The 23,623-nt window shown below is 46.9% G+C and overlaps 1 protein-coding gene across 1 annotated transcript in view; it reads right to left on the reverse strand.

Moving 5' to 3' along the window:
* Positions 1 to 3,199, reverse strand: part of LOC119431022 (rab GDP dissociation inhibitor alpha-like) — a 131,969-nt gene extending 128,770 nt beyond the window's left edge. Inside the window, exon 1 of the mRNA XM_049656871.1 lies at positions 3,027 to 3,199. Within this exon, the coding sequence (XP_049512828.1) occupies positions 3,027 to 3,071 (45 nt within the window). The 5' untranslated portion in view covers positions 3,072 to 3,199. The remainder of the gene's footprint in view (positions 1 to 3,026) is intronic.
* Positions 3,200 to 23,623: the final 20,424 nt, after the last annotated feature.

Genomic DNA, 23,623 nt, shown 5'->3' on the forward strand with positions numbered 1-23,623 from the left:
ATAAATTTTGTCCACTTTCGACGTAAAATTAGATGCAGCTTACATAACTGATATCATTCGACAAGGGAACAGCGCAAAAACACAAAAGACAAGGGAAACGCACACCAGCGCTGACTCCCTCTACGGTGTGATATCGTTCCTTATTGCCAAGTTAAGCTCCGACTAAAGATTGAAGACTTTTGACAAATTTTTAAAAATAATCGACAGCCTAAATAATAATCAGCTTTAAAAGTTTTACATATACAGCAAACCTCATTAAGTTTAGTGGGTGCCGATCAAAACGATTTCCTCTTTCCCATGTATTTAGAAAAGAGCAAAAGCTTCCTCTTCTGGTACTCGTCTTATGATGGACGTGACCCGTTTTCTTCAGGGATCGCGCAAGGCCTACAATGCACAAATATAGGTTAAAGAATGAATCCAGCAGTACGGGGAAGAAAAGCAGAGCTCCCAGAAAAACAAATCTTCAAAGGCTCACTTGCATCTGCAAAAGTTTCCCCCAACAAACACTGCGCGAAATAGTAAGGCACATTATATTTTGCAAGCTATCAATTCACTGCTTCGTGCTATGAGCAAAACTAATTTTTTTTAACTTGTTCTAAACGTTCATGTGCACTCGTGCTTTACGCTGCAGATGCATCATTTCTACAACTGTGGAGCTGAGTGTTGTGGCTTGCACAAAACAGCAGCTGCCAGTACTGAGGCACTGTTGGCTACAAGAAATGCAAGTGAGCCCAAATGGTAAAGAAAAGCGGTCACCAATGACAGAATCAAATGAAACATTTTGAACGAAACATCTCATTTGTTTTGATTAGAAGTTTTCATTACATGGTCCGCTTTTCTTTACCATGATCACCCCCGACCAGACGAGTTTTCGTCAAACCTTCCATTCCAAGCTTTGCAATAGTTACAAACACAGGCTACCGAAGTGCTGGCAATACCACATTTTCCTTTCAAAACTTGAAAATCTAATATACCGTACTTTCCGGTCTACAGGAGCCCATTTGGGTCTAAATATTTCACATAGTCTGCACCCACTGTATAGTCCACAGAGACAAACCAGTATAATGTAGAGAAGCAAAGTTTATAATTGTCGACCAGTAAAAGTCAGGGGAGTAGTCTGTTGGTATAGTAGTAATCAATCCTGAAACGTAGCAGAATCACTATACAGTGCTGTCAGAACAAAAACAAGTCAAGCACATCGAATTTCATGAATGCCGCATCAGCGTCTTCATTGCCTTCAGAATGTGGCATCGCTACTGGAGCATTTTTTTCAACCATTGACAACAACTTGAGATAAGATGGCATGCCACGAATCAGCGACCCACTTGTGCACACAAGATGCCCTATGCATTCGTCCAACCAAGTTTTGCACACGTGTTCCCAAGTACTGAAATGCCGCCCCTTTACGTATCAGGAGCAGCAGTCGCATACCACGAGCTGCCAATATGGGCTGGAAATATTGCTAATGCACAGTGGCGCAGCCGATTTCACTGCGCCACGAGCAAGCCTGCCCAGTTGGGAAACGAGCCCATTTCATCACCAGTGCACTCAACAAGGTTGTCTTGTGTCTCTCTTCCCTCGCATCCAATAAGGTGAGATCCCCAACAGACTAATTCAACATGCCCAATTCAACAAAAACGCCTAAAATACCATCAAAAAAACCTTCAATGCTTGACGTAATGGAGTTGCAAGACTCTTAGAAGAGGGGCACAAATTAACACATGTGAACAGATTGATAGGACAAATGTGTATTTGTTGGTGCCTCTCTTCGAACAGATACGTTTCACCAACGAGCTCAGCAAGAAGCTTCAAATACAGCCAACGCACCTGCTGCAAGTGCTGGCAAGTCTTGGGCAAGTCAGCTGTGAGGTTTCACACAATTGCTGGCAGAACTGTTTGATGCAAAGCAACTGCGTGCTTCCTTCAATGCCTGCGTCTCTTTGTCGAAATTGACGCATGATCATTCCTCCCACTGATTGTGGCTGCGCAAGAGTGCCTCATGTGCCATAAATCGGCACATTGGAGCTCATTCTGCTCGACAGAAGGGTCAAGGTGCCCAAAATTCCTGGCAAAATATTCCTTGTGGTCGAGTGTGTTCTTCCATAAAGCAGAAAACTGAAGCAGCATACCCCATATTAAGAAACTTGCCAAACTATAGCCAAAAAGGATTGAAGTGGCCCACGAACACCATCTCGAATCCCCACCGATGGCCATAACACCATAGTGAGTGTGGCCAGCGTGTGCAATGACCATACAAAAGCAGAGAACCGTGCAAGTCAAAAATCGTACACGTCATTAAAGTCGCAGAAACGCGTTGACAGCGCACCCATGGCAAATGTCCCCGCACCAAGAGGATGTAAAACAGCATGCAATGCCGTTTAAAAGGCGAAGCAATTTCCCGCCTCCCGTACCGACACTGCTTAACGAAACAGCCAGATCTTTGGCAAACGCGTGACGTCACAACAATCGCCGCAGCGACAAATGCTCGACCGAGGTGGCTCCGCATTGTTCGACAACCTCGGAGGGAGGAGAAGGAGCCAAAACGACCCGTTTCGCGCTGCTCGTTTTCGAGTTGGCCACTTTGCAGAAAGCAACAATAATGGCTGCTCAGGTAGAGTGCGTCGAAGCAGCTGTCATAGGGCCCGTCGGTGATCACGCTAGGCCTACAAGTTTGCAGCTGCCACTCTGCAGACGGGCGCCAAGCCGGACCGGCACATCTCAGTATGTCGGTCAAACTACGTGGAGCCGATGAACTGACCAAAAATAAAAATTAAGAAAAAAACTAAATTGGTCCGCGGCGTTTTAGGTCGGGCCTGTTAAACTAGCGGCATGGCCTCAGAACCACATCGATGCGGATTTCAGGGCAGACATCTGCATATGGGCAGTATTTCGATCTATTCGCACCGTCGCTCTACTGAGTGGTTCGGTCCGCCAAGCGGTGTAGTGAGCCCCCTAAGCCTAACGAGGGGAGCCGGCAACGACAGGAAAACACCCCACCCACCGATTCAACATAAAACGGCGCTCACCTTAAGCCCGGTGCCTAGCACGATGGCGTCGTACTCTTCATCCATGGCTACCACAAGGGCCGGCGGCAGGCGCTGCACGAGTAGTTAAATAAAATCAGTCACACGCTTAACGTCGAACCCGACCGCGTAGCAGCTCCTCGGACACGACGAGGGAGGCGGCAGACGCTTGTAGGCCAGCAGCTGCAAAGAGTTGTTCGTCCGCGCACGTCAGGAAAGTAGTCCGCAGTTTCACTTTTTCACTTGGCCCACCATCAACCAAGTGGGTTCATAAACAGAGAAACAATGTGCATACGCAATGTTTTACTTACTCTTGCACAAATAGAAAAAATTGCAGCCTACACGGTTTATTATTATTAAAAGTCTTGCATCGTTACCAGCTGGCTGGGAACATTGTAGCCTTGTAGCACTGCGCAGAAACAGCATCACGACGTCACGTCATCCGTTTTTGTTACTTATTAAATTACAAAACATGTTCTCATAAAATCACCACCACGAAAGCATTACGGCATCAAATTAACTTGTATCCTGAATGCAGTACAGGGACAAGTTGGGCGTACCAACCTTTTGTGCACCAACCAATAGATTATCGATCATCATCCATTACTTTGACACGCTGGCAGCACAGTCTGGCATAATCCCACACGATGCGCGATACGGAGACACGCGTTTTTCGCTGTACATCGATAAAAACTAGAGAGAACATGTTGCGCTTAACGCTGCTCCGTTCAAGCAAGATCACATATTATATTCAAGCGATTAAGTTCACATATTATGTTCTGGATAGTTTACCTCGATAGGCTACCTGGCCGTCAAAAACAAAAATTTTATCTCCCAGTACAGTTCGCGTTTTCCCTTGAAGAGGCCCTGAACCACTTTTTGTCGAAGTCGAGAAATGCATGTGAAGTTAAATAACACTATTTCAGTAATACTTTGCCGCGAAAAGTACTCGGATCAGATGATGATGATGATGATGATGATGATGTACCTCCGTTATGGCTCGCACCCACTAAGGGGGATAGGCCAAGAATCGGGCGGCAGTGGGAATTCTAAATAAAATTCATATTTTAAAACAAGAAAACAAGAAATGCCAAGTAAAAGACAAAAAAGACAGATGTCGCACTAACCAGATTAGCACGCGAGCGAGCAGTCAGACTGACTGAAAAAGGTGAAAGTGAAGAATTGTTACAATCAGAGGGAGGTAATATTAACAAAACAATTTGGAGAAATCAATTTAGGTGATATGAATGCATCTGATGTGTAGAATACAAATACAATAATTAGCAGGGTAATCGTTTTGTTTCAGTTAAGAAATTAAATACTGCGCAACACACGTCTCTGTGACTATAGCCTAGTGCTGAAGCCCCCAATGATAACAATACTGGTATGTTTAAACCTAATCCAATTTTGTAAAGTGGAGCTTCCAGTAATAATTTTCTGTGGCTGTTCAGCAGAAGAGGATCGAGTTGTTGTAGTTGTCGCCTCAAAACATGGCTCGTACCCACGAGGGGGATTGGCCACACTGGATAAAATAAAACCAACGCATCCTTTATAGGAGGCGTTGATAAAACATACATTCTGGTTGACATTAAGAGAAAGAAATGGAGCTGGGCGCACGACGGGGGGGGGGGGGGGGGGGGGTCGGATGTTGTAACCCCCCCCCCCCCCTATGAGGCCGAGTTAACCCTCCCCCCGCCTCCAGCCCCACCAGTCGAGCGTGTACCTTCAGCGCTCTGTTCACATTGTCATTACAATTCATGAGGTGGCTTGAGGGCAGAACCTGCAACAGAGTTCTTGGCAATCAAACATGCCGTTCGCGGTGGTTCCGCTCTTTCTTTAACCCTTTAACTGGCAAGATCTTGACCTAGAATGGCTTTATTGCTTTAGTTCTTCTTTACTTAGCTCAGATACATACCAACTGAAATATTAAACTGTTTCTCTAAAAACTATTAGCGAGATACAGTACAGGTCAAAATTATTGGTGAGCAGGTGGTGACAGGTACATGTATGGCCCAAAAGTGGTTTCTGGCACTTGCTTTGGCAAAGTTAATGTGTGTTCTTGAGATGTACCTTTATCAAGTTAAGAAATAAGAGCTTGCAAAAGGGGGGAAAAATTCGCATTGGCGAGAATATGACCCCCACGTGCGCTAAGACGATAACGACGAAGCCTTCAGGTTTTGTGACCAATACATCTGCTGCTGCTCACGTTCGACATTTATTGTATACCACTGTCGAACAGGTACACAAATAAAAAGGCACAGACTAATATTCGCATTTGTCTAGTTTGTTAGGTCAACAATATTGTCGAACTTCCAGTGCGAAGGTTACGGCGGAGCGGGGCCGGTTGGCGGGTTGTGCCCACAACGCTCCGCCTACTGAACGTCATCGTGGCGTGCAGTTCAAGTTTGGTTTGGAATATTCACGAATTTCCGATTTTGGTGCCTACGACGCGCCAAACGAGGTTGTCCTCAGCGAGCCGGCACCCCGCAGCGGCCGGGTATCTACCCTGGAAGCACAAGTTGGCTGCTAGCTAGCTTGAGCAGGCTAGAAGGAGCGTGACAATTCAGACATCTTCAAGATGGCTAGCACTTGATGTCTCCAAATCATCATCATCATCAGCCTATTCTTATGTCCACTAAAAGGGACCCTGAAACGATTTTGTACAAACGTACTGCGTCGTTAGAGTAGGTCCTTCTGATCATTAATTGACGCATCTAAGCGCTCCACGTAAAGCGTGTAATTTATTATAAGGTTTTTAAAATGTACATCGCTACCGATTGCAGCTCGCCACGCGGCTGAGTTTTGTGCCCAGATAACGCGTTTGCCCAGAATACGTCACTGAACCAGCTATCCGATTGGCTGCCCAGGGCGCGTCATCGATAATGTTTCCAACATTATGGTCATAGCCTCCTATATAGCTATGTTATGGTGAACAAATGTTGTTAGTAATAGATGTTAGTTAATTTGTTTCTATAAAAAGAAAGTAACAGAAAGAGAATGCACAAAGACATGTATCACTACACAAAAAGCACTTCCGGCCCACAGCAAGTGTCGTCTGCTTGTGTTACAACGTGCTCCGTGCTGACGAGAGCTTCGCAAGCACCATGGTTCGCCCTTGCGTTGTGGGCTGCAAACGTAGCGATCGGCGACATGTCAAGCTGCGACATCGTACCCCGCCGCAAGGCAGCAGACGAGCGGAATGGCTGCAGCGCATCGGACTTACGGTCAGCTCGCATCGTGTTGGTTCGCGACCACTCGCAGCTTCAATATGGTTTTCTGCTCAGTCGTTGGCTGCTCCAACCGTAGCGACAGCTCCAGGCGAAAGAAGAAGCCTACAAACACGAACTTCTTCCGACTTCCGAGGATCGTCGTAGGCAGGTGCGAGCGCTGCTCAGCACAAATCGGCGCACATTGTGGCTGGCTCGCATTAATCGAGCCGATCTGGACTCCCAGAACCCCAATTTACGTGTGTGCGGAGTGCACTTCGTGACAGGTAAGAGGCTTGTGCCGTGAACTAAATGTTCGCGAAAACGTGGGAAGCAAGGACTACGCTCTGAAGAAGTGAATGTTTTTGATTCGCAGGGACGCCATCCGATTTTTTCGATAGCACGAACCCAGCCCAGGTGAAAATTTCCAACTGGTATCCAACTGGGATCAGCTGGGATGAACTGGTTCCAGCTGGAAACCAACTGGTCCCAGTTGCACACCAATTGGTCCCAGTTGGAAAGCAACTGGGTAGCAACTGGTTCCAGTTGGGATCCAACTGGAACAATTTCCAGTTATACTGGGAGTGACTGGACCCAGTTGGGATCCAACTGGAACTTTGACCAGTTGTACTGGAATCAACTGGTTCCAGTTGGATTCCAACTGGAACATTGACCAGTTGTACTGGTAGCAACTGGTTCCAGTTTGGATCCTAATGAAATGGTGACAGAAGTTTAACTGAAAGCAAGTAACATGCAGCGCTTGCTAAGACAGCAGCAGCTAGTCTATATACTTATACTGAGTAATTATGTTTGGCAGTTCGAGCAACCCTAGCAAAAATTCTAATAGAAGTTTGTAATAATTAGTCTAATACAGTTTTGTGTTAGTTGTATAAGTTTTGTATTAGACCAATTGACAGAAATTTCTATTAGTCGTACTGATTTACCTGTAAGACCAATGGCCCTGTGTATTAATTGTACTTATTAGTCTTACACAATCAGTGTTGCATGTCTACTAGTTTCTCCGTTAGACTAATTGGTTCTATTGGCCTTATGCTGATTGTTGCTGGTCTGATACAACATGTATTGCTGGATTCCGCAGCTCTTGTTTGCTGGTGAAAGTTAATTGATAAAAAATTAGACTAGCGGACCGCTTGCTTGCATGGAGAGGCACGTGTTTCTAATTAATCACTGAATAATTAAAAATTCTGCTGTACAATTGTGCAGCAGATTGCGTTCGTACGTTTGCATTAGTTTCAGCGCACTAAGCTAGAAATGGCCATCTCAGCGACATACACAAAAGCGACGTGCGCCTACATGGTCTTGCCAATTTTGCTTCACTGAACCTCGTCGCGATGAGTCGTTGAGTTGGGTTGCTAATGTTTACAGTACAGCGAATACTTCCCCACAAAAAAAAAAAGGAAAAACCGAACAACTAGTCGTAATCTGCAAGGCAGATCGCGGTGCCCGGTCAGCTTACAGCAACTACAGTGTACTAGTCTAGTCCCAGGTGAAAATATTGCAACTGGTGACAACTGGGACCAGTTAAAGTGGCTTATGGCAGAATTCCCAGTGGGGACCAGTTGCCAGTGGGTCCCAGTTGGGACCAGTTGCTAGTGGGTCCCAGTTGGGACCAGTTGCTAGTGGGTCCCAGTTGGGACCAGTTGCCTCTTGGCCTCCAGTTGGGACCAGTTGCCTCTTGGCCCCCAGTTGGGACCAGTTGCCTGTTGGCCCCATTAGGGACTGGTCGGTCTGCTAGTGGTCTGCAGCTGGGTTCAGTAAAAATGTGACCCAATGGGGCCATTTTTTTTTGGCTCCAGTGCAAGAAAGACAAGCTTGGATCATCATCAAATGTTTATTTGATGCAGTCTACAAAGTGTCATTCGATGTAGCCACCTGCAATCTTGATTGAGAGCTTTTCGTTGACTTCAACCAAAGGACGTCCTTTTGAGGAAGTGGTTAAAAAAACCTGGGCACAAAAATACACATATAGAAGCAGTTAAAAACAGGGGTGCTAGTTCAACCACTAAACGTTTAACCTGGCAATATTTGCTTCCACATTAGACTAATGTGGCTCCGCAATTACCAAACTAATTTTAGGACAGTGTGATATATGCTAGCTCAAAATGTCTATCATAATAAAAAATTACGCCACATGACACGACAGGACGATTATAAAGCACACAAAATCAACATGATATGTGTGTTCCATCGAAACAGTAGGCAGATATAAGGAACTCTAGACAGAAATATTGCACAGCGTTGTCGGAAACAGGCATGTCATTGCTGCGACGCACACAGCAATCGGCCCGACACCACTGTACAGAAGTACTTACGTCCACCATCAGGATAAAAAAAAAGAAGAAAACACTTCATACTGTACTATAGAATCATAAATAAGAAGTATAATTACCTCGAAATGGTAAATCGGCACCTGGGAAAACGCTGCACATCGATGCATGCTGATAGATCCACAAAGCCGCGAGGAACATGGGTAAAAGAGTTGCCTTGCGTTGTTTTGAAGCCGCCATTGCACACGTGCTGTGCGCAACTACGGCTGACTACGGTCGCAGTTTTATGTCTTTCCTGCCAGCCGTGTTCCCTTCTCTGCGCTACTGCTCTTTGATGTTAATAAATATTACGGCCTTTTATATGCGGTATCAAGTTAGCAATTTAGATTAAAAGTTTAACATTTACTTTATGCGCACTTCAACAGAAAATACGACACTGATGAAACTTCAGCCGCAAACAAATATGGTTGTTGCTATTGCACCGTCGTTCGTAAGCTGACCGGGCACCGCGATCTGCCTTGCAGATTACGACTGGTTGTTCGGTTTCCCCCCCCCCCCCTTTTTTTTTTTTTTCTTTTTGTGGGGAGGTATTCGCTGTACTGTAAACATTAGCGACCCAACTCAACGGCTCATTGCGACGAGGTTCAGTGAAGCGAAATTGGCAAGACCATGAGGCGCACGTCGCTTTTGTGTATGTCGCTGAGATGGCCATTTCTAGCTTAGTGCGCTGAAACTAATGCAAACGTACGAACGCAATCTGCTGCACAATTGTACAGCAGAATTTTTTAATTATTCAGTGATTAATTAGAAACACGTGCCTCTCCATGCAAGCAAGCGGTCCGCTAGTCTAATTTTTTATCAATTAACTTTCACCAGCAAACAAGAGCTGCGGAATCCAGCAATACATGTTGTATCAGACCAGCAACAATCAGCATAAGGCCAATAGAACCATTAGTCTAATGGAGAAACTAGTAGCTACACTGTAGCAGCAACCATATTTGTTTGCGGCTGAAGTTTCATCAGTGCCGTATTTTCTGTTGAAGTGCGCGAAAAGTAAATGTTAAACTTTTAATCTAAATTGCTAACTTGATACCGCATATAAAAGGCCGTAATATTTATTAACATCAAAGAGCAGTAGCGCAGAGAAGGGAACACGGCTGGCAGGAAAGACATAAAACTGCGACCGTAGTCAGCCGTAGTTGCGCACAGCACGTGTGCAATGGCGGCTGCCATGTGAAGGCGAGGCTAGCCACCGTAGCGAGGCTTCACGCGAGGCGTGCGTGCGTGTTTGTGACTGAACGATGTGTTTTTAAGGAACCCGTGGTGTTAGCGCCTGCGCAATCTCATTCGTGCGGTAGTACATTTGGATAGTTTTTATCTGTGGCTGCTGTTGTAACTTCAAAACAACGCAAGGCAACTCTTTTACCCCTGTCCTTCGCGGCTTTGTGGATCTATCAGCATGCATCGATGTGCAGCGTTTTCCCAGGTGCCGATTTACCATTTCGAGGTAATTATACTTCTTATTTATGATTCTATAGTACAGTATGAAGTGTTTTCTTCTTTTTTTTTATCCTGATGGTGGACGTAAGTAGTTCTGTACAGTGGCGTCGGGCCGATTGCTGTGTGCGTCGCAGCAATGACATATGCCTGTTTCCGACAACGCTGTGCAAGATTTCTGTCTAGAGTTCCTTATATCTGCCTACTGTTACGATGGAACACACATATCATGTTGATTTTGTGTGCTTTATAATTGTCCTGTCGTGTCATGTGGCGTAATTTTTTATTATGATAGACATTTTGAGCTAGCATATATCACACTGTCCTAAACTTAGTTTGGTAATTGCGGAGCCACATTATTCTAATGTGGAAGCAAATATTGCCAGGTTAATTACGTTTAGTGGTAACTAGCACCCCTGTTTTTAACTGCTTCTATGTGTATTTTTCTGCCTAGGTTTTTTTAACCACTTCCTCAAAAGGACGTCCTTTGGTTGAAGTCAACGAAAAGCTCTCAATCAAGATTGCAGGTGGCTACATCGAATGACACTTTGTAGACTTCATCAAATAAACATTTGATGATGATCCAAGCTTGTCTTTCTTGCACTGGAGCCAAAAAAATGGCCCCATCGGGTCACATTTTTACTGAACCCAGCTGCAGACCACTAGCAGACCGACCAGTCCCTACTGGGGCCAACAGGCAACTGGTCCCAACTGGGACCCACTAGCAACTGGTTCCAACTGGGACCCACTTGCAACTGGTCCCAACTGGGACCCACTGGCAACTGGCCCCAACTGGGACCCACTGGCAACTGGTCCCAACTGGGACCCACTGGTAACTGGTCCCAACTGGGACCAACTGGCAACTGGTCCCCACTGGGAATTCTGCCATAAGCCACTTTAACTGGTCCCAGTTGTCACCAGTTGCAATATTTTCACCTGGGAGACTGGGCCCCGTCGCTACATCTCGGCTACAGCATTAGGCAAGCAGATGCGGATCGCTACGAGCGCAGCGAGCTACGACGGCAGAGAAAAACGGGCGTATGCACACCAGATAACCTGGCCGCGAACAGAGCAGTGTAAAAGAACAGGCATTGTTTATCTTCATTACTGTATTTTTACAGTGGAAATCAGACTAATCGGGGCGGAATTTGAACCTCGTAGCGTTTGCTGACATGCTCGGTAAATTTTGCTACGCGGGCGTCTTTGAAGTTTGCCCGTCATCTAAAAACGGTGCCACCACATTCAGATGCACGATTTATTTTTCACTCCACGTAAATCACAACAAGGGCAGGCTATTTTTCGAGAAACGTGCCAGAAAAGGTTCTTGATCTCACCTCTCCGAGGAGAAGCACCTTTTCGTCTCGTAAACGCATTGCAGACAGGCTTCTCGCCCACCCGCTGGTGAAATAGTTGTGTGCTTCCATTGATTTGAAAGCTTTCATTTCTTCCAACGTCACAAAGCTGGAGGTGTAAACTAGATAGTTTACGATATTCCCGTGGGTCACTTCAGGGAACACATTCACGTCGATCGTCGTGTCGACGCCCGGTCGCAGCGTGTACGGGTCCATACCGTCGCACATTTGCACCTTTTCTTCATAGCGTACGCGCGCCGATCCCACAAGTTCAGAGTAATAGCCTGCACTCAATGGCTCACTCCTCTGGGGGAGAGACATCGTTCCCGAATATAAGAAAACAATTCAAAGCGTATCGGGAGCGGTCAGGCGTCACAGGCAAGGCACTTGTCGGTACGGAGTCTACGGACCGCACGGACGCACAGCTGCGAAACCACAGAACACCCATAGCGAAACGAAGAATGGGTCGCCAGCATGGACGCCGGCGCTTGATAGGGGCAGAAGTGACGTCACGTGCAAGCCATGTATAGACCGTTTTTTCATGGGCGCCGCCATTGCGTAGGCAGTGGCGCCATCTATGGGCAGTTGGCATGCTGGCTTGGGCGAACGCCCGTGTTGTATGCTGTGGTATACGCTCGGCGGCAGTTTCTGGTGGATTTTTTCGCACTGGCGCGGTCTATTTAGCATGAAATAGCGTATTCTACGTGGGGAACGGTCCCGTGAGGCTTCAGTTAAGTTTGAAGTAATTAAGCGGCTGGAGTAACTGCGGGTGTTAAGGCGGACGGAGCACACAGCGCGAGGTGTGCGCGTTTCTTTGAGCTTACAATAAGCCTGGGATATCAGTTAGGTATTTCTGAAAATTCGTTTCACGATTGTTACCTTACTGCAGCATTCTCAGCACTGTAATTCTAAGCTCTGGTTTAGCTGCAACAAGTAGTTACGAAACATTTGACGATCCTAACAGCGTGGTTACCGTTCTGCTGGAGAATAAGTCGTGATGTTTACTATGACAAGCGTTCAAGTTATGCGTAGAAACCGTGGCCGACTGCTTTGCTTGGCAAGGTTTCCGCCTACAAATAAAATAGTTTGGTTAATAATAACCGCACACCGTACAGTGTGAATCACTTTTCGAGTGGTCGAACGACCAGCTGCAGACTGTGCGAGCGCCCGAGGCAGTACTAAATGCTGTGTTATAGATCTATTTGTTCTATCCCAAGTGGTCCAAGCATGCGGCATGACCACGCGGAGTCTTATTGCGTCGTTATCCCGTGTTCTGTTTTATTTTGCCGCAAAAGGAGGACATGTGAACTCCTTTTTTTTTGTGTTTGTGTGTGTGTGTTTTTTTTTTTTTTTTTCAGTCTCCCAAGTTCAGTCATTTACGATGCATTCACCCACGTTACGGAAATTGTGTCCTGACAAATAGCTGTTGGATTCTCTTTATGCGATCCCCTTTGTATATTGTGCCTTAAAGGACAAAAAGACAATGCCGATCTAAGCACGAAGCAATTGTGTGTATCATGTTTGTTTGCCAACCGCAGTGCTCGCTGTGTTGAGCAAAGCCTTCGGCCTCTTGCAGGACCTGGCTTACGTAGACGTAGTGATTTGAAGTCTACTAGACTTAAAATGCGGGAGAACGATGCCGGTGGCTGATGCAAATGTTTTACAACTCTTCGTCGAGTGAAAACCAATACATGCAACATAGTTCACAACACATACTCACACCGCGGCTGATGATGCGCGCCGCATTTTTGCACATCCAAGAGAAATTTGAGGATACTGTAGCTACTGCTGCACCTAAAGGTTACACAGCGGTTGTTCGACGACCTCGTAAGAACTTACATCCCGTAAATTGCACTCAAAACTAGCTAAAACACCTCCGAATCGTTCCGCAGCGTGCGACCGGCAACACATTCAAGCCGCGCCGCGCCGGCTCGCACAAGCCAGAGAGGACGAAAGGCTCGTCGCGCGCCCTTTCCTCCTCGCCCGATGAAAAGGTCTATAGAATTTAGCTTGTCCGGTATTCAGGTGAACGCAAGCGTAAGTGTATTGGCCGTATTATTTTTATTTATTTTATTTATTTATTTACCAAATACTGCAGGCCCTTTAGTGGGCCCAAGCAGGAGGGGCATAAGAATACAATACTGCACAATGAGAATTGCATCGCAATGACAGCAAAAAACAAGAACAAAAAAGAACATGAGCACTTATTTACAGTGGGGCATGTTAGAGCAGTAACAGGAGAAAACTTATACAAATGCAAAACATGACTATGGATAAGAAACAATCAATTTGTCAATAGAGTCGATGGACATAATCGCATCAGAAGGCAGCCTGTTCCATTCTTCAATTGTGCGTGGATAGAAAGAATACTTAAAGGCGTTTATTCTGGCGTGGTATGGAGTTAGGGACTGATCATGATGATACCTTGTATGACGGGTAGTGAGGGGCACAAGATACGGATAAGGACTCCTAGAAAGTTTATTGTTCTTTAGTAAAAATAGAAATTTTAGTCTTTGGATTTTCCTTCGTGCTTGAAGTGGTGGAATGGCATGTTCTTTCATTAAAGCGGATGGAGAGTCGGTAGTACGGTATTTGGAAAAAATGAAGCGTACGGCTTTCCGTTGGATTGACTCCAGTGCCTCAATATTCTGTTTAGTATAGGGGTCCCAAACTGAACAAGCATACTCTAGTTTTGGTCTGATGAGACTATAGTATGCTAAATGTTTTACCCTGGAAGGAGTGTTTCTTAGTTTATGGCGGAGAAGCCCAAGTTTTCGGTAGGAGGACGAGCAGACATTCGCAATATGATTGTTCCAGTTCAAGCTGTTTGTTATGGTAACACCAAGGTACGTTCATCACGTTTTACGTGATGAACGGCAGGCGCGGATCCAGGGGGGATGTCCGGATGTCCTGACCCCCCCCCCCTCAGATTTCTGCATCGCCCCCCCCCCCCCCCCTGCTGACACGGGGACGGCCCTGTCGCAAAAAAATATGGCCACCAGCATTTTTCAAAAGTATTTTTCGCGAATACCAGTGGTAGCAGCCATGTAGAAGTAAAGCTAGCTCGCTCACAAGCTTAGTTATATTCCGTAGGGGTGTGGTGTCGCGAAGTTGCCGTAGTTATTGTTTCTCATGAACACCTTGGACCTCCTGGCGCCGGCCGTGCCTTACTCGTCCCGTCGGTGGCGTCGAATGAACGAGGGGACGTCCCTTTTGCCAAGCACGCCGATGTCCGCGCGAGCGCCTTCGCGCCTGATCAACTTAGTTCCCCATTGGGGTGTCATCGGTTGCCTCATTTGCTGTCATCGGTTCCGCGACCAACCTGCTTAATGAAAGAGATCTCTCGCTGAAGTGTTCATATATATATATAACAACTAACAGCCTAACTAAGAACTACGCATAGACAACTTTTTTTTTTTAACTGTAGCACTCATTGTGATCACAGTTACACGTTGACAATATCCAGTACGAGCACAGTACCGTTCGTACGCTACAAGTTTTTCATTGTAACTTCGCAGTTTTATTGTCGTACATTAAGCATAGGAGGCTCAAGCCCACCGGATCCGTTTATCTGAGTGGGCGTTCTCGCGGAGCGGGGCGAAGCCTCGAGCATGGGCTGCGAAATGGGGGAGCGTGACGTCAGCGGCCAACGCCAGCGCGCGGGCCTAGGATGGCGTCGCGTGGTTAGAGAAATGGGAGCAGATGCGCGCCTTGTGTAAAAGGATGACGTCGCGTGGGAAACAAAACATGAAGACGCTGGCTCGCGCTCACGGCTACTACGCTACATCGTTCTTCTTGTAGGTGGCGTCGTGAGTCTTCACACGCGGTGATTCGCATATCGTAAACAACTAGCGTAGTGGTTGCCGCGTTGAAACGAAGGTGTCTCAGCCGAACACAAAGAATCTTCTTAAGGAAATCAAGGTGTCCCAACAGAACTCCAAAGCCGGACCCGTGCTTACGCATTTATAACGAACCTGCGACAGACCATCCCAAATTTTATTTTAAGAAACAATACAGGCTGATATACCGGGTGTTCAAAATTAAGCTTTATGGTTTTCTTAAAATTAGGCACTGGGAGGCACGTGAAGACCACCTGCGCAAATAAGTTGTGTGGCCAGGGGGACACAAAGTGAGATAATTATCGCTGTCAGCAACCGAATTAACTAAAATTGAATAATTAACTTTTTATTGACTGCAGTAAGTGTGTATGTTTGTATTCAAAAGTTAGAGGCAGTCGTGTTTCTGCACAGTTTCACTTGGAAGAATTCGTCTAGCATGTCTATGCTCCGATATATCCAACTCCAAATTTTAATTGTCGTTCGCATGATTACGCATGCAAGAGAGTGAGGATCAGCGCAAAGCTCCTCCCTGATGTGACGCGGCTGTTGGGTGCAGCGTTTAGTCTGACAACGCGGCGGAGGCATTGGCAAAGATAATAACTGCCCCCCTTCCCCTCACGGCTGGCGAAAAAAAAAATCGAAGAACCCGTAACCGCTGTCGTAACACGCGACCGCGCAGCCTGTAAAGATGGCGGCAGCTGCCATGCCGAGATAATGGCGCGAGCGGAGAAGCCGGAGGCCAGTGCGCGTGCGTAATGGTGACTAGACGACCGGGCATGGTCCTTGTTTGGGCTACGCAAATAAAGTGACTGCTGATTTACAAGTATTGTAAGCTTTATTGAAATCAAAAGCAACAACTGCACCATCAACAGCAGAAACCTTTTTAGCTATGCTAACGAATATTTCATACTGCCGCTTTAACTTTGGTGTTGTCATGCACAAATCTCATGACAACACTTCACCCATCAAGATGTCAATGCCCTAAAAATGTCCAAAATGCCTCCCTTCCACAGCAACGCAAAGCATAAACCGCTCTCGCGTCGAGTCGATAACTCTGCGCAGTGCAATTGAAATTTGGAGTCGGATATCTCGGAGCACGAACACGCTAGAATAATTCTTCCGACTGATACTGTGTAGAAACACGACAGCCTCTAGGTTTTCAATACTGTGAGCGCATTTTGCGCATATCGTCGTCGTCATCTGTACAAACGACTCATCATCTTGTGTGAGCGCTATTTGTGCATATCGTCGTCGTCATCTGTACATACGACACATCATCATCTTTTGTCTCGTGCGGTGCTTCGTCTCTGACTCGGGCGACTGCTCGGAAATAAAGGCATCGCATCGGTCAACGTCTCACAAGTGGTGGAGGTGCTGGGTAGGTGAAGGAGAGCGACCAGAGGAGGTTGTGTACGGTCCGGGAACGGAGGAATCTGGTCCAGGTGTCCTGTCTCGCTCAAAGTTGGCGTAGCCGCGCCTGTCACCTGGGTGACGCCCGGGAACGTAGTAATCCAACCTAGGTGCGCTGTCTCGCTCAAAGGTAGCATAGCCCCGTCGTTCATCCTGCTGACGCCGACGGCAGTAGCGAGAAATGTGGCCGCGAATACCGCAGTAGAAACAAACCGGGCGCGACGACCGCCACGGAGAGTAGTACGGCTGCGCCGGTATGTGTCGTCAGTGTTTCGCCTGCCACATCTTCCGCGTATTGTACGCCCGCAGAAGGCCACACTGGTGCTATTAAGGCCACCTTGAGTGCAGATCTCAATCCGGCCCAGACCAATGCACTCCTCACCATTTTAATGAAGCATGAAGCTTGTTTTGACGTTTCTTCGCGAGGCCTGGGTCAGACCACTGTAACTACTCATCGAATTGAAACAGACGGCTCTCGCATCATTCGCCGTCGCCCGTACCGTGTGTCACCTTCGGAGCGAAAAGTTATAGAAGAACAAGTGAACGACATGCTGACACGCAACATTATAAGGCCTTCAGCAAGCCCTTGGTCTTCTCCTGTTGTGCTTGTTAAAAAAAAAAGGATGGTTCTGTGCGCTTTTGCATCGATTATAGGGCGCTCAACAAAATTACCCGTAAGGATGTTTATCCAATGCCTCGTATTGACGATGCTTTGGATACCTTACAAGGTGCCGAGTATTTCTCGAGCCTCGACTTGCGCTCCGGATATTGGCAGATTCCCATGCATGAGCCAGATAAAGAAAAGACTGCGTTTGCTACACCTGATGGCCTTTTTGAATTTAACGTGATGCCTTTTGGATTGTGCAATGCACCAGCTACGTTTGAACGTATGATAGATACAGTACTCCGTGGCTTAAAATGGAAGACCTGCCTTTGTTACTTGGACGACATTGTCATCTTTTCGTCGAGTTTCTCCCAGCACCTACAACGTCTAGACCAAGTTCTCGCGTGTCTAGCAAAAGCTGGTCTCCAACTCAATACTAAAAAGTGTCGCTTTGCAAGCCGAAGCATTAAAGTATTGGGCCACGTCGTCAGTAAGCATGGCATCCAGCCTGATCCCGATAAAATCGCTGCAGTACTGCAATTTCCGCCACCAACCGCTCTTAAAGAACTCCGCAGCTTTCTAGGACTGGCGTCCTACTTCCGCCGCTTTGTCCGTGACTTCGCCACCATCGCCGCTCCTCTACACAAACTTCTGACTTCGAGCGCGTCCTTTGTGTGGTCGAACGACTGTGAAGCCGCCTTCCAGACCCTCAAACGAGTTCTCACGTCAGGGCCCGTGCTCCGTCATTTCGATGCAACGGCCCCGACTATTCTACACACTGATGCCAGTGGGCATGGAATTGGCGCTGTCCTGCTGCAGCGGAATCAGAAGTCCGAAGAGCAAGTCGTGGCTTATGCAAGTCGTGCTCTTTCTCCTGCTGAGCGCAACTACACGATTACAGAACAGGAATGCCTCGCCATCGTGTGGTCAATACAAAAATTTCGTCCCTATCTCTACGGCCGCCATTTCACAGTTGTGACCGACCATCATGCTCTCTGTTGGTTGTCGTCCCTGAAAAACTTGTCTGGACGCCTCGGCCGTTGGGGACTGCGCTTACAGGAATATGACTTCACTGTCACGTATAAGTCCGGCAAACAACATCAAGATGCCGACGCTTTGTCGCGCTGCCCGCTGTCCCCAAACGCCCATGCTTCACCTTCGGTATGCACGTCACCATCTAGCCACACGTCTCAGCGCACGCCCAGTAGCCCGGGACAGTCAGTTGCCTCAGTTGACTTTCTCCCGTCTACTGACCTCGTCTCACTCCAACGTACTGACCCATACTGCCGTACGCTGATCGACCGACTTACTGGCTTGGCACGACCCCCCAACAGTCGCTTCAGACGACAACTTTCGCGTTTTAAGCTTCAAGGTGGAGCGTTATTTCGATCAATCTACCATCCTTCCGGTAACCGGTGGGTGCCAGTAATACCTCGCTCACTTCGACTCCAAGTATTGGAAGCATTTCGCGACGACGCGACGGCTGGCCACTTGGGCTTTCATAAGACCTACGACCGCATCAAAACGCGTTGTTTCTGGCCGGGCCTTTCCACCTCAGTCGACAAATACGTTGGCTCCTGCGCATCATGCCAACACAGAAAACGCTCGACATCCCTTCCAGCCGGTCCTCTGCAGCCTCTACCATGCCCGTACACCCCCTTCGAAATTGTGGGCATAGACTTGTATAGACCCCTCCCACTCACGCCCGCTGGTCACCGCTGGATCGTTACCGCAGTGGATCATCTAACGCGCTACGCTGAGACAGCGGCTCTTCGCTCTGGTACTGCCTCCGAAGTCGCCGAGTTTTTCGTGCACGGAATCGTTTTGCGCCACGGCGCACCTCGTGTCCTCCTGAGTGACCGTGGCAAGACGTTCCTATCGCATGTCCTCCGTGAAGTCCTTCAGGCCTCGGACACCATCCATAAGACCACATCATCGTACCATCCGCAAACAAATGGTCTTACGGAGCGTTTTCATCGAACTTTGTCTGACATGATGTCAATGTATGTTCGACCCGATCACACCAACTGGAACACCATCCTACCTTTTGTGACGTTTGCGTATAATACTGCCGTCCAACGTACAACCAATTACAGTCCCTTCTTCCTGGTGTACGGTCGTGCGCCGTCTTTCGTCTTGGACACTACACTCCTTTCAGCACCTGCTGCTCCATCCGCGTCTCTTCCTGAGGAATTTGCCGCTCGCCTCTCCCGGTGCCGTGAACTTGCCCGCGCCAACACCGCTATACCATTCAGGACAAAAGGAAAATTCGCTATGATGCGACGCGTCGCGTTGCTTCGTTCCGCCCAGGCGACGAAGTTCTTTTGTGGAGACCTGTTCGCGCACCGGGGCTCTGTGAAAAATTTCTCCACAGATATCTCGGCCCCTACACCGTTTTGCAACGAACTTCGGCCGTTAACTACAGCGTCACTCCTGTCAGCTCAGCTACTGACCGCCGCCGCCGCACTGCGGAAATCGTTCACGTATCTCGCCTGAAACCCTACATTCGCCGTACCTACCCTTTCTAGTTTGCGGTCTTGCTGACCGCTTTCCTGAAGGGGGGAAGTTAGTGTGAGCGCATTTTGCGCATATCGTCGTCGTCATCTCCACAAACGACTCATCATCTTGTGTGAGCGCTATTTGTGCAAATCGTCGTCGTCATCTGTACATACGACTCATCATCATCTTTTGTCTCGTGCGGTGCTTCGTCTCTGACTCGGGCGACTGCTCGGAAATAAAGGCATCGCATTGGTCAACGTCTCACAATACAAACATACCCACTTACTGCAGTCGACAAAAATAATTGTTCAATTTTAGTTAATTGGGCTGCTCACAGCGATAATTATCATCTCACTTTGTGCCCCCCTGGCCACATAACTTATTTGCACAGGTGATCTTCGCGTGCCTCCCAGTGCCTAATTTTAAGAAAACCATAAAGCTTAGTTTTGAACAACCTGCATGATCAGGCACAGCCGCCAAGCACATGGCTGTATTGGGTAACGTCCTTTTCCTATAAGCACGGAGAAACCGTACCTGGCTTCGCTACAGGTCTTCTTCCTCTTTCTGGGGTTTTACGTGCCAAAACCAGTTCTGATTATGAGACACGCCGTAGTGGAGGGCCCCGGATTAATTTTGACCACCTGGGGTTCTTTAACGCGCACTACAACGCAAGCACACGGGCGTTTTTGCATTTCGCCTACATAGAAATGCGGCCGCCGCGGCCAGGATGCGATCGCGCGATCTCGTGCTCAGCAGCGCAATGCCTGAACTGACTGAGCCACCACGGCGGGCTAGATGGCGCGAGGTAACACTCGTTTTCATGATGACAGTGGCGGCCGGGGAATAAAAACAGCGCGAACTTCTTGGCAATAAATACAAAAAAAGAAGAAAAAAAAAAGTGATTTGCCCTCTCAAGCCTTGTAGGCTACAGGTGCTGCTCTAGCCGTATAAAACGCGGGTTTATCGTGAGCAGAAACGGTGAATTTCGGTAAATGATAAAGGCTACTATCATCATCATCATCATCATCATCATCATCATCGACAGAAGCTGACCCCCCCCCTCAGAAAAAACCTGGATCCGCCCCTGATGAACGGAGGGGCAAACTAGAGTGTACTAGTACACTCTAGGGCAAACGTGAACTGCTTAAAACCCCTATATATGAAAAGTAGCGCCATTCTTCCTGTACACGCTCGAGCCGCACATGATGATGATGATGATGATTTATTGGCATCCCCTTTGAAACGGGGTGGCGACAAATAGTCACCTAGCCTGCTTGATTTAATCAGGTATACTACACATGTTCTTTATCTAGCATTTTTGTATACCTTTTTCAAAAATTTAGCTTGTACCGCTGCCTATGATTTTAAGAGATCAGGTCGTATCCATCTTTTCCCTGCTTTTTTTCCACCAGTACTCTAATCGTCTCTTGCTGATCTCTACGGCTGATCTGTTTATGTTTCCTTCCACTTTAAACCCAAGCGCTTCTGGGAGTTGCACGTTAGTTCTCGCTGGGTGGATCCCGTCGCATTCCATTAGGATGTGCTGAGTGGTCTCTGGATCTTTACTGCAGCATACACATGTCTCATCTAGTTCCGAATATTTGTTACGATATGTTTTCGTCCTTAGGCAACCGGCTCGAGCCTCAAATAGCAAGGCACTGCCCTTTGTGTTATCGTACAGATTTTCCCTTCTAATTTCTTTCTTCTCATTCTTGTAAATCTCAATTGTCCTTTTCGTTTCCATTCTTTGCATCCAATTCACGGTCTCTATTTCTCTCACTTTCTTTCTGATGACCCCTGGTTGTCTATTTACAGTTTCGATTATCCTGTACTTGGTTGCCAACTTCCTTGACCTCTTCCTCCATTCTGTGTCCACGCTTTTCATGTAGAGACACTTGTGCACTTTAGCCGCCCATTTATTTTCATCCATGTTCCTGAGCCTTTCTTCAAAACTAATTTTGCTTTGTGCTTCTCTGACTTCAAAAGAGGCCCAACCCATGTCTCCATTCACTGCCTCATTTGTCGTATTACCGTGTGCTCCCAAAGCCAACCGGCCTACTGATCTTTGGTTAACTTCCAAACCCGCCAATATATCCGATTTTAAGCATATAATGGCATTTGCGAATGTTAGCGCTGGCACCATTACTCTTTTCCAGATTCCACGCACCACCTCATACTTATTGTGGCCCCACAGTGCTCTGTGTTTCATTAATGCTGCATTCCGCTTCCCCTTTATTTTCAGATTATCTTGGTGGTTGCTTGAGTAATTCTTTCCTTCGTTTATGTGTACGCCGAGGTACTTATATTGCTTCACAATGGGTATTACTTGCTGTTGAATTGACACCACGAAGTTACTCGTGTGTTCATTAAAGATCATAATCCCTGATTTCTCTGTGCTAAACTTAAGGCCTACATTTGTCGCTGCGTTCCCACAGATATTCGCAAGTATCTGTAAATCTTTTTTATTGTCCGCTAGTAGCACAATGTCGTCTGCGTACATCATTCCAGGGACCTTCTGGTGCACCATTTGTCCATTACGCATGTAGGATAAATCAAAACCTAATTCGCTGTTTTCCAGTCGTCTTTCTATGCCCTTGACGTAAAGCGTGAACAACAATGGTGACAGAGGGCATCCTTGCTTCAATCCTTGGTGAATTCCCACCATTTCATTTCCTTTTCGGCCTTCCCATGCCACTTGTACTTGGTTGTCTCGATATATCTCCCTCAGCAGCTCCACGAAATCGTCATCTATGCCTTCGTATTGAAGAATATCCCACAACAATTCCCTGTCTACGTTGTCATAAGCTCCTTTAATATCTAGAAATGCTACCCATAAAGGTCTTTTCTGAGCTACTGAAATCTCTATGCACTGAGTTAGTACAAACATATTGTCTTCTAAGCGTCTGCCTGGCCTGAACCCATTCTGTAGTTCCCCCAATACACCGTTTTCCTCCACCCACTTCGACAGTTCTAATTTCATGGCTTGCATTGCCATTCTATATATCACCGACGTTACTGTAACTGGCCTGTACGAGCTCGTCTTATCCTTATCTCCTTTGCCTTTGTAGATGAGATTCATCTTGCTTTCACGCCATCCAACGGGAATATTCTTTGTTCTAATCACTTGCTCTATGGCATTAGTCAGCAGTGCCTTGCTTTTTGGACCGAGGTTTTTGATTAGCTGTATTGGGATTTCATCGGGTCCTGCTGCCGTGTTGTTAGGGACATTTTCTGCAGCCTTTTTCCAATAGAAGCTTTCTATGCTGAATTTTGATCTCTCAAGCCTCTCTGTTGTTGCTGGATCCGTTGTCTGAACTACACTTTTTCTCGTACCGAAGTTATGCCTGATAACGTCTGTGATGTACCGCAGCGCATCATCGCCTTCATAGATGTTACCTTCTTCATCCCTTATAGCCGTTTGCGAGTTTCTAGTTGGAGCTCCGAGTGCTTTTATATGGTTCCAGAATCTTTTTGGGGCGCCTTTGTCTCTTTTGTGAATGTTATGCACCCAACGTTCACTTGCGCATTTAATTTTCTCTTGCACGAGCTCACTCGCAACCCTTTTCTTTTCTCTGTATGTATTCCATCTAAGGAGCACCTCTTCTTCTTGTAATCCCAACTTTTTGGCTTCGCGATGAACCCTAGATGCCTCTTTACGCTCTTCTATAGCTTGTTTAATTTCCTTGTTCCACCACTTACGTGGTTTCCTCTTTCCAATCCAACAATTGTATTGCCGTGTCCGCCTTATTTCATGCTGCATAACCTCCACCAGTTCTTTATATTCCCAGACTGCTGTAGGAAAAGCCTCAAGTTTCTTCTCTATGTTGTTTGCGATCTCTGTTATTTGCTTGTCATTCATTTTTAAAAACTCTGAGGCTATTGGTTCATGTTCTGCGCTGGTATCT

This window comes from Dermacentor silvarum, chromosome 10 (genome assembly GCF_013339745.2).
Source record: "Dermacentor silvarum isolate Dsil-2018 chromosome 10, BIME_Dsil_1.4, whole genome shotgun sequence".
NCBI lineage: Eukaryota > Metazoa > Arthropoda > Arachnida > Ixodida > Ixodidae > Dermacentor > Dermacentor silvarum.